Source organism: Coregonus clupeaformis, chromosome 20 (genome assembly GCF_020615455.1).
Source record: "Coregonus clupeaformis isolate EN_2021a chromosome 20, ASM2061545v1, whole genome shotgun sequence".
Lineage (NCBI taxonomy): Eukaryota > Metazoa > Chordata > Actinopteri > Salmoniformes > Salmonidae > Coregonus > Coregonus clupeaformis.
The window spans coordinates 49943514-49954772 of NC_059211.1; the positions used below are offsets into that span (position 1 = coordinate 49943514).

At 57.1% G+C, this 11259-nt stretch overlaps 1 protein-coding gene across 1 annotated transcript in view; it reads right to left on the reverse strand.

The window, feature by feature from the left end:
• Positions 1–8377: 8377 nt before the first annotated feature.
• LOC123481499 (uncharacterized protein DDB_G0271670-like) overlaps positions 8378–11259 on the reverse strand; it is a 3199-nt gene continuing 317 nt past the window's right edge. The window contains exons 2-4 of the mRNA XM_045205820.1: positions 9897–10490; positions 9502–9750; positions 8378–8541 (exon numbers count right to left, since the gene is read on the reverse strand). Of these exons, the coding sequence (XP_045061755.1) occupies positions 8378–8541; positions 9502–9750; positions 9897–10490 (1007 nt within the window). The remainder of the gene's footprint in view (positions 8542–9501; positions 9751–9896; positions 10491–11259) is intronic.

Genomic DNA, 11259 nt, shown 5'->3' on the forward strand with positions numbered 1-11259 from the left:
CTGCTGCTGTTGGCATGCTGCTCGCCGCTGCTGTCTGCCAACATGTGCATATTGCTGCTGCTGGTGGTGTGGCGGCAGCGCTTATGTACCGCTGCTGCTGCTGCTTAGCTGCAACAGCATGCTGCTGCTGCTGCTGCTGCTGCTGCTTCGGTGGCAGCAACAACAACCTGCAACTGTTGCTGCTGCTGCTGTCAACGCACCACTGCTGCAGCGGTGCTCTGCTTCGCCGGCTGCTCGTGTTCTTGGCTGCTTGCGCTACTGTCCCTCTTTGCTGGCTGCTCTTCCTGCTGCTGCTGTGTTGCTGCCCGTTTAACTGCTTGTCACTGCTATGCTGTTGGCTGCTGCGGGCCTGCTGCTGTGTGCTGCCTGCTGCTGTTAACCTTGTGCGCCGGCGCTGCTTAACGCTGCTGCTGCTGCAGCAACCTGCTGCTGTTGCAACTTGCTGCTAACTTTCGCTTACCTATCCCTTGGCTGCTGTTGCTGCTGCTTTTTTACCGCTGTTGGCATATTCTTAACAAATACTGCTGGCTGCTGCTACTCTTTGCTCTGTTGGCAACTGCAACGATTGCTGCTGCTGGCTGCTGCTGCTTAAGTTTAGCACCGCTGCTGCTGCTTTGTTGGCTGCTGCTGCTGCTGCTGTTAATATCTGCAGTGGTTAGCCTTGTGGCCGCTGCTGCTGCTGCGTATTTGATTTGGCAGCGGCTGCTGCTGCTGCTTGACTGCTGCTGGCGGCGGCTGCTGCTTTAAAGCTGCTGCTGCTGCGCTTGCTGTTGGCACAACGTTCATACTTGCTGTTTATTCTGTTTTCTTGTAGAGCACTCAGCGGCTACCGCTTGGCTGCTGCTGCTACTTTTGCAACACAACTAACCTGCTAGTCTGCTGCTGCTGCTCTTAGCTGCTCTTTGCTGCTGCTGCTGCTGCTGCTGCTTTTTGGGGAACTACACTTCTGCTGTTTGGCTGCTATTTATGCTTTCATCATAACACTCATAACTCTACATTCCCTATTATAGCTGCTGCTGCTCACTGCGGCTGCTTTGCTTAGACTGCTGTGCTGCTAGCTACAACTTGCTGTTAGCAACCCTTCAAACTCTGCTGCTACTTCAACTGCACGTGCTGCTGCTGCTGTGCTGCTGCCCTGCTGCTGCTGTTGGCAGCAAACATTGCTGACAGCTGCTTAAAAGACACTGCAAGCAGCAAATTGCTGTTGGGCACGGCACAGCTGCCTGTCTGCTATCGCCAGCAAATGTCGCCGCCTACTCGCTGTAACCAGCTGCTGTTGGCAGCAGCAGCGTGTTAGCTTAGCTGCTGGGCAACGCTGCTGCTTGGCTGCTGCTGCTTGGCTGCTGCTACTGCTAGCCAGCTCACATATTTGCTTCTGCGCGTAACAACTCAACAGCTCTGCTGCTGCTGCACAATATGCTGCTGCTGCTGCTGCTGTAACATTGTGTGCTAACGCTGTAGTCTCTTGGCCTGGTGCTGTGCTGCTTCGTGTTTGCTGCGGCACCATAGCTGCTGCTGCATGCTCGCGGCTAGCGCAGCCGCCGCTTAGCTGTTGTTGTTGCTGCTGCTGCTGCTGCTGTTGCTGCACTTAACGCTGCTGCTTGCACATACTTTGGCATAACAGCCTGCTGTTTAACGCTGCTGCTGCTGCTGCTGCTGCTTAGCAGCTGCTGTTGTTTGCTGCTGCTGCTGCTTTTCTGCTGTCACTGCGCTGCTCTGCTGCTGCTGCTCCTGCTGCTGTGGCATCACTTGGTGCCCTTTGCTGCTGCTGCTGCTGCTGCTTGCTGTTGGCCGCTGCTGCTTTTGTGCTGCTGCTGCGTAACTGCTGCAGCAACGCTGCTGCTGTTGGCTGCCTGCTGCTTTTGATCATAAACCTTATCCTGTGTGCCGCAACACAGCTGCTGTTGGCAACAACAACAGCCCTGCTGCTGTCTGCTTCTTGCCGCGCTGTTACGCTCCAGCTATGCTGCTGGCTCTTGTGCTGCTGCTGCCTGCTGCCTGCTGGTTGGCACGCTGTCATGCTGCTGCTGCTGCGCAGCAGCAGCAGCATTGTTATTGCTGCTGCCCAACTGCTTTCTTTCTGCTGCTGTTGCTGCTGCTGCTGCTGTTGCTGCAGCTTCCTGCTGCTCTGCTGGTTCTTATGCTGCTCCGCTGTTGTGGCTGTTGCTGCTGCTTGCTGCTTTGCTGGTGCTGCTGCTATCTGGCTGCTCTGGTGCTGCTGCTATTTTGCTGCTGCTCTATTGTTGCAACTGCTGCTGCTGCTGTTCCGTCGGCTGCTGCTGTCTTTCATACACTGCAGCTGCTGCTGCTGCTGCTGCATTATGCTGCTGCCTTTCGCGCTGCTGGCTGCGCCGATTTTGCTGCTGCTGCTGCTGCTGTTTGGCATCCGGCTAACCGCTGCTGCTGCCTTGTACACGGCACAGCTAGCAGCAGCTGCTGCTTGGTGCTTTGGACGCGGCTGCTGCTGCTGTTTGGAACCCGCTGCTGGCGCTGGCCAAACAACAATGTTGACGCTACAGCAACACACACGGAGCCGCGCGCTGCTGCACAGAGCTTAACTGTGGCTACACACGCTAACTGCTGCTACCGCTGCTGTTATTGCACTGCTTCTGCTATTGCTGCTGCTGCTTGCTGCTTTATTGGTGCTGCTGCTGCTGCTGCTGCTGCTGTTTGGCAACACACTGCTGCTGCTGCTGCTGCACTGTTGCTGCTGCTTGGCTGCTGCTGCTGCTACCTTGCTGCTGCCGTTGCTGTTATGTATGCTGCTGTATCTTTGGTGCTGCTGTTGCTGTCACTGTAACGTTTTGCTGGTGTACGCTGCTGCTGCTGCTGCTGCTGCTGCCCAGCAACCATGCTCTGATGCTGCTGCTGCTGCTATTTGGCAGCACGCTGTCCACTGCTGCTGCAACCTTGCTCTGCTGCTGCTGCTGCTGCATAGGCCGGTGTGCGGCTTGCACAGAGCTGCTGCAATGCCATACTGCATGCTTGCTGTACGGCTGCTGCTTAGTTGCTGGTACGCTGCTGCCTTGCTGTTGCTGCTGCTGTACTGCTTTTTGCTTGCTGCTGCTGGTAACGCGCTGCTGCTGCTGCTGCTGTTGGCAGCTGCACATGCTTAGCGCTGCTGCTGCTGCTGCTTGGCTGTTTATTATGGCTGCTGCTTGCTCTGCTGTCTGGTGCAGCAGCAGCTGCTGTACCATTTCCTTGCTTGCTGCTGTTTCTTACAACACAACGCTTTGCTCTCACTTCGCGGCTGCTGCTGCTGCTATTTGGCTGCTGCTGCTGCTTAGCTGCTGTTGCTGCTATCAGCTGCTGTGCTGCTGGTAGTCTGTTTTGTTGCTGCTGCTGCTGCTGCTCGCTGTGCGGCTGCTTGCTGCCGCTGTTGCTGTGCTGCCGCTGCTGCGCTGCTGCTGGTGCTTGCTGCTGGCTGCTGCTGCTGCTGCTGCTGCAGCTTACTGCTGCTCGCTGCCATAAGCGGCTGCTGCTGCTGCTGCTGCTGCATTGCTGTTTGGGGCTGCTTTACCCTGCTGGTCGCGCCGGCCCGTACCGGCACAGCAAGTGCTGCTGGCTGCTGCTGTCGCTTCGCTGCTGTCTGTCAGCAGCTAGCAGCAGCTTAACGCTTTGGCATCGGCATAGCAACGCTGCCGCTGTTTTGGCTTGGCCTTGCTGCTCGGCTGCTGCTCGCAGCTCTGCTTTCTTTAGCTGCTGCGGCAGCAGCAGCAGCTACAATTGGCAACTGCAACAACGCTGCTGCTGTGGCTGCTGTCGGAACGCTGCTTTGTTCTATTCTGCTTGTAACATGCCTGCTGTGTGTTGGATGCTGCTCTTCTGGCACGCTTGCTAAGCTGCCAGCTGTTGGCAACATACAACAGCTGCTGCTGCTGCTGGCAACAACAGCTGCTGTACATGTTCTGTGCTGCTGCCTGCCTGCTGTGCTCTCTTTGTTTGCTGCTCTGACCACTGTGCTGCTGCCTGCTGCTGTGCACAGTTTTTTGCTGCTGCTGCTGCTTGCTGGCCTGTATACGACTCTTAGCCAGCTGCATATGCTGTAACAATTGCTGCTGCTGCTGCTGTTGCTGCTGCTGGTTAGCTTTTGTTGTTGGTGCTGCTGCCCTTGCTGCTGCTGTTAAGCATGCTTTGCGCTGTGTTCTGCCTTGCTGCTTCAACGCTGCTCGCTGCTGCTGCTGCTACAACTTTCTGCTGTAACTTATAGCAATAGCAACGCTGCTGTGCTCGGCAACAGCTGCACTGTATCACTTACAGATACCAACCAGCTGCTGTATATCTGTTGTTCTTATGCTCTTCCTGCCTTTATATGCTGTACCAATTTGGCTCGCCTGGTTTCTGTGTTGTCTCTTGGCTGCTGCTGCTGCTGCTGCTGCTTATTATTGCTGCGCGAGCTGTTGTTGCTGCTGCTCCTTTGCTGCTGCTGCTGGTGCTGCTGCTGCTGTGCCCAGCAACACTGCACTGCTGCTTAGCCTGTAGGCACGGTCACTGTGTGTTGCAACCTTTGCTGCTGCCCATGCTGCTCGGTAGCATGCTGTCTGCCAACTTGATGCTGCTTAAGCTGGTGCCACTGTTGCTGCTGTGCATGCTTGTGTTTGTGTTTCTGCTGCCGTTTATTTGCTGGCTCATAGCATATATACTCAGCTGCTATAAACATGAACTGTGCTGCATGTGTTTCGGCTACTGCTGTTAGCTGCTGCGCTCTTGCACTGCTGCTTATATGTTGGCTCAGCCCATTAGCTGCTATAGCAATACCCTTCTGCACATACTGCCATGCTGCTGGTCATGCTGCTTCCTTGCTGCTCTGCTGCTGCTGGCATTGCTGCTGCTGCTGTTGGCACACATGCTTTTGCCATTACGCTGCTGCTCTGCCTGCTGCTGTATACTGTTGTTGTCTGCTCTGCCGCTGTGCTGCTGCTGCTGTTGCTGCTTGCTGGTGCGCGCTGCTGTCTCTACAACCTGGCTGCTGCTGCTGCTGCTTAGCTGTTCTGCGTTTGCTCAGCAGACAAAGCTGCTGCTGCTGCTGCTGTTGCATATATGCTTCTTTGGTGCTGCTGCTGCTGCTGCCTGCTGCTGTAGTAGCAGCAGCTGCTCTGCTGCTGCTGCTTGTGAAGCAGCTGCTTAGTCTGTCTGCTGTCACCGCTGCACGCTGCTGTTGGCAGCAGCTTTTGCTGCTGCTTTGTTGGGCTGTGGCTGCTGCGGCAGCTGCTGCTAACAGCTGCTGTTGGCTGCTGTAACGCTTAGCCTGTTGCTGCTGCTGCAAACTACCTGCTGTAGCGGCAACAGCAACATATTTGGCAGCAACAGCAACGCTCGCTGTTGGCAACCCGCTGTCGCCAACTGCTGCTGCTGCTTAACAACAGCAACAATTGTTAATTGCTGCTGCTGCTGCTGCTGCTGCTGCTGTTGGCTTGCTGCTGCTGCTGTTGGCAACTCACTGCTGCTGGCGCTTGTGCTGTATACTGCTGCTGCTGCCTTGCTGTTTAACTTGTGCTGTGCTGCTGATGCTGTATCCTTTGCTGCTGCTGCTGCTGCTGCTGCTTCTGCTGCTTCTTGCTGCAATGTGCGCGCTGCTGCTGTTCTGTCACATCTGGCTGCAGCTGCTTGCTGCTGCTGCACTAGCTGGTGCTGCTGCTGGCTGGCTGCTGCAGCTGCATGCTGCTGCTGTACTGCTGTAGCTGCAACATGCTGCCTGCCGCTCAATTGTTGGTGCTCGCTGGCCGCTGTTGTCACCTGGTGTGCTGTTGCTTCTTTGCTGCTGACATGCTGTTTTGCTGCTGCTAGCCAGCCGCTGCTGCTGCTGCTGCTGCTGTATGCTGCAGCTCTCGCTGCTCTGCTGTTTTTAACCATCTGCTGCTGCTGCTGCTGTACCTCTGCTGCTCTCATGTGTGAAGCTGCTTGTGTTTGCATGCTTTTGCGCTCGCCGCTCGCTACGCTCACAACAGCCTTTCTATCGCTGCTGCTGGCGGCTGCTGGCTTTGCACAGCAACAGAGCAACGCTGCTGCTGCCCTCTGCTGCAGCCTAGCTGTGGGAATCGTATTGTGCTTTGCTGCTAACATTGCTATCGCTGGCTTGGCAACAATATTCTGCTACTATATATGTGCTTTTTGGCATATCGCGCCTGCTACAACTTTGGTGCTGCTGGCAACGCGCTCTGCCTGCTGCGTATTTTGCTGCCTGTTGCTGCCTGCTGCTGCACTGCTGTAGCAACCTGCTGCTCTGTGCTGCACTCGCTCTGCTGCTGCTGCTGAGCTTTGTATATGGCCCACTCTCTCTTTCTTTGCAGCTGCTGCTGCTGTTGCTCGCTGCTACTGCTGCAGCACTGCGCTTGCTGCTGCTGCATTTGTGCCAGCGCTGCTGCTGCTGCTGCGCCTTGCTTTATTTGCTGCTGCTATTTGCTGCTGCTGTACTTGCTGCTGCTGCACATGCGGCCTTTGCTGGTGCTGTCGCGCTTCGCCGCTACCGGTGCTGTGTCAGTTATCATGGCTCGCTGCTAAACGCTGTTGCTGCTGAACGCTGCTGCTGCTGCTGTTGGCTGCTCTCTCGCTAACTCTATGCCGTTCAGGTGCTCTGTATCTGCTGTTGCTGCTGCTGCTACGCTGCTGCTGCGTCACTGCTGCCCTTCTATTATCGCTCGGGCTCTGCGGCACACAACATACCATACAGCTGCTGCTGCTGTTTAACCTTAACCCTGCGCTGCTTGGCAGCCGCAGCTGTGCTGCCCCTGCCTGCTGCTGCTTGTCTTTCGCTGCTATTGTCTGTGCTGGTGCTGCCGTTTGGCTGCACTATTGCTGCTGCTCTGCTGGTGCTCGCTGCTGCTGTAGCCTGCTGCATACGTGCTGGCTGCTGCTGCTGTCTGGGCTGCTCTGCTGCTGCTGTTGCGTTTGCCGGAACAACTTCGCACAGCAGCTTCAGCTAACCCCTTATACTACGCTTTTGTGAGCAGCCTCTTATAGTTCTGCTGGATTTTTTCCTATTATATTCACTACTCTCTATTTGCTATATTCTGCTGCTGCAACAGCTGCATTCAGCTGCACTTTTCGCTGCTCTGCTGCTACCTTTTGCCACTCTATCAAATTGTTCCCTGACCCTCTCTGCTGCTGCCACGCTTGCTGTTTTGGCAACTGTATCTCTTTGCTTTTGCTGTTCCACGCTGCTGCCACACCAGCTCACTGCTACTGCTGCTGCCTGCTGCCGCTGCTCATTTGTGTACTGCTTGCTGCTGCTGCTTCGTGTTGTCTGCTGCTGGTAGCTGCTATCTCGCTGCTGCTGCACTGCTGCTCATGCGGTCTGTGCAGGCTGTGTTCATTGTTTTGTGCTGCCCGCTGCTGCTGCTGCGTAACCTGCTGCTGGAAGTACGTGCTATACTCGCTGCTGTTGCACTGCTTTTGCTGATGCTGTACTGCTCTGTCACCAGTCTTTGCTGTTTTGGCTGCTGCTGCTGCGGCTGCTTGCTGCTGCTGCCAACATTGTGCTTGTGCTGCTACTGCTGCTGCTGCTGCTGCTGGCTGCTGCTGCTGTTGTAGTATTGCTGCACTGCTGCTACTGCTGCTGTTAATCACTGCTGCTGCTGCTGCCTTGCTGGCTGCTGCTGCTGCTGCTGCTGCTGCTTCTGCTGCTGGCCGGATTGGCAGCACACTGCCTGCTGCTGCTGCTGCTGTGGCCTTCATACCTTATATGCTTTGACTGCTGTGCTTCGCTGACTGTCAACTCTACAGCTCGCTGCTGGTGGTATGCCTGCTTATGCGCAATTCTGCTCTTTCGTGCTTCGCTGCTGTCGCTGCTGTCTGCTATTTGTTTAACCGCTTGGCTGCTGGTGGTCGCTCGCTGCTGCTGCTGTAATGCTATGCAGCGGCTGCTGCTGGTGCTACAGCATTGCTCGCTGCTGTTGCTGCTTGCTGTTGGCTGCTGCTGCACATAACGCGGGCTGCAATTGCTGCTGCTGCTGCTGGTGCTGCTGCTGCTGCTGTTGCTGCTGCTGCTGTTGGCAACTGCTGCTCTGCATGTTACTGTAGCAACAGCACAGCTCTGCTGCTGTGTGCTGTCACTGTGCTTGCAGCAGCTTGCTGTTGGCAACAACTGTCATGCTGCTGCTGCTGTAAGTGCTTCTCGTACACTTTGGCTGCTGCTGCCATGCTGCTGCTCTTGGCTGTACGGCACGCTGCTCGCTTTTGACAGCCCTTTTGCTGCTGCTGCTGCTGCTGCCTGCTGCGATATGCTGTGCTGTAGCGCGCTGCTGCCTGGGTATTACGTGCTATTTCTGTGGTCTGCTTTGTTTGCTGCTTGCTGCTGTTGCTGCTGCACTGCTGGTCGCTGCTGTGCGCTGTGCTGCTGCTGCTGTGTTACTGCTGCCCTTTGCTGCCCACTTGCTGCTCAACAGCAACTGCGGCTGCTGCTGCTTAGCTGCTGCTGGTGCTGCTGTTGCTGTACTTGCTGCTGCTGCTGCTTTGGCTCTTGCTGCTCGCTCTTCGGTGCTCGCAACGCAGCAGCAGCTACAGCACGCTCGCTTTTAACAGCTGCTGCTTTCAACAGCAGTTCTTCACACGGCAGCACATACTACACATACTGCAGTAACAGCTGCTGCTTAGCTGTTTGGCTACTGCGAGCTGCTGCTGCTGCTGGCGCTGCTTATGGCTCTGTTATGGCGCGCTGCTACTGCCTTCGCTGCTTTGGCGTGGGCTGCCGCTGCTGCCTAGCTGCTGCCAGGTACTCGCGAGCTCGCAGCTGGAAAGCCGCGCTTATTTGCTCCAGCAGCTGCACTGTTGGCTCAACGCAGCAGCTGCTTGTGCTGCGCTGCGCCTGCTGCGCGACTGCTGTAGCGACTGCTGCTGGTGCTGCTGCTGCTGCTGCTGCTGTTTGTGCTGCTGCTGCTGCTGGCGCTTCGCTGCTGTGGCAACAGCTGCTTTGCATGCTGCAATTGTTATCTGTGGCTGCTTAAGCTGCTCTGTCATGCTGCTGCTGCTGCTTGGTAACCATGCCATGCTGCTGCTGCTGCCTTTCTTTGCTGCTGGCTGCTGCTGCTGGCTACAGTGCTTTGTGCTGCACTCTGTTACCCTGCCTGCCTTGCTGCTGCATGCTGCCATGTACTGTTGTTGCTACTGCACATATGCCATGGCCTGTGCTGCTGGCTTCTCGCTGCTGCTGCTTTTGCGTGTTCTGGTGCACTTGCTATTATTGCTGCTGCTGTGCTGCTGTAATCACTGCTGCTGCTGCTGTCACTGCTGCTGCTGCTGCTGCTGCACTGCTGCTGCTAGAAGCCAGCATGCTCGCTGCTGCTGCCTTGCTGTTGTTACTGCTTGCATGCTTCAGCAAGCAACTTGCTGCTGCTGCTTGCTGCTGTTGGCAACGCTGCTGCTGCTGCTGTACATGCTGCTGCTTGGCTGCTGCCATGCTGTTCTTTACCGCGTTTGCTGCTGCTGTGCTATTTTTCGCTGCTGCTATTGCTGCTGCTGCGTAACTGCTGCTGCGCAATACCTGCTGCTGCTGGCTCTACTCGCCTGCTGCTGCTGCGCTGCTGCTTGGCTTGTATCTGGGTGCTGCTGCTGCTGCTATTGGCTGCTGCTGCTGCTGCTGACCTAGCTGCATGCTATGCACTGTGGTATGTGCGCTGCTGCTGCGGTGCTGCTGCTTTTGCTGCTGTCTTTGCTGCTGCTGGCGCTTTGCTGCTGCTGGTACCGGCGCTTGCTGCTGTTGCTGCCATGCTTTTTCATGCTGCTGCTCTCCGCTGCTTAGCTGCGCTGGCATGGCTGCAACAACAGCAACTGCTGTGTAGCGGGTGCTTGCTGCTTACTGTTGGCTGACTCTGCTGCTGCCGCTCTCGCCATTCGCTGTGCTGCTGCTGGCTGTTGTGCTGCTGCTGCTTGCTGCTGATACTGCTGCTGCTGTGTTTGGCTTGCTGCTGCTGCTGCTGTTGCGGCTGTCCTCTTGCTGCTGCTGCTGGGTGCTGCTGCTGCTGCTGCTGGCTGTGCTGTGCTGGTGCTGCTGCTGTGCTTGCTCTGCTTGCTGCTGCTGCTGCTGCTGCTGGCTGCTGCTGCCGCTTCTGCTGCTTGCTGCTCGATTTTCTTGTCTGCTTGCTGCTTTTTTTGTATTCGCACCGCTGCTGCTGCTGCTGCTACTGCTGCTGCTGTACTGCTGCGCTCCGCTGCCGCTGCTGCTGCGCTGCTTTGTTGTGCTGCTCTGCGCCTCCGCCGCTCTGGTGCTCGCGCGCGGTCTGTGCATGCGCTGTTGTGTGCGCTGAGCTCGGCCGCTGGGTGGCTGCGGCTACTCGTCGCTGCTGTGCCGCTGCCGCCATGGTGCTGCCGCTGCTGCCGCTGCTGGCGGCGGCTGCTGCCGCCGCTGCTGCTCGCGCCGGGGCTTGCGCTGCTGGTGCCCTTGCGTGCTTGCTGCTGCTGCTGCTGTTTCGCTCTCTCTGCCTGCGCGTCTGCTGCTGCGCTTCTGCTGCTGCTTTTGCTGTAGCTGCTGCTGCTACTGCTGCTGCTGCTCTTTGCTGCTCTGCTCCGCTGCTGCTGATGTGCTGCTGCCTACTGCTCTGCCCGCTGCTGCTGCTGCACTGCTGCTGCCGCTTATGCTGCTGCTGCTGCTGCTGTCTGCTGCTGCTGCGCACTCGGTGCTGTGCACGCGCTGCTGCTGCTGCTGTTGGCACCTGCTGCTGCTGTGTCCTCTGCTGCTGCTGGTGGTGCTGCTGATTGTTGCTGCTGCCTCCTGCCGCTGCTGCTGCTGCTATCTGCTGCTGTGTGCCTGCTGCTTGCTGTCACATTTGCTGTCTCTGTGATGCTGCTGCTGCTGCTGCTGGCTGCTGCTCTTTGCTGCTCTGCTGCTGCTGTGGCAGCCACTGCTGCTGCTCCTGCTGCTGCTGATACTCTGCGGCACGTTTCACTGCTGCTGCTGCTGCTGCTGCTGCTGTTGCCGCTGCTACCGCTGCTGCTGCTGCTGCTGTTGCTGCTGCTGCTGCTGCTGCTGTGCTGACTGCAGCAGCTGCTGCTGCTGCTGCACTGCTGCTGTTTTGTCTCTCTACTCTGCTGGTGCTGTGCTGCTGCTGCTGCTGCTGCCGCCGCTGCTGCTTTGCTGCTGCTCGCTGCTGCTGCTGCTGCTCTGCTGCTGCTGCTAGCTGCTGCTGTTGCTGCTGCTGCTGCCGTGTTGCGCTGTTGCTGTTGCTGCTGCTGCTGCTGCTGCTGCTGCTGGTGCTAGCTGCTGCTGCTGCTGCTCTTCCTGCTGTGCTGTGCTAGCCTGCTGCTGCTGCTTGCTGCAGCTGCTGC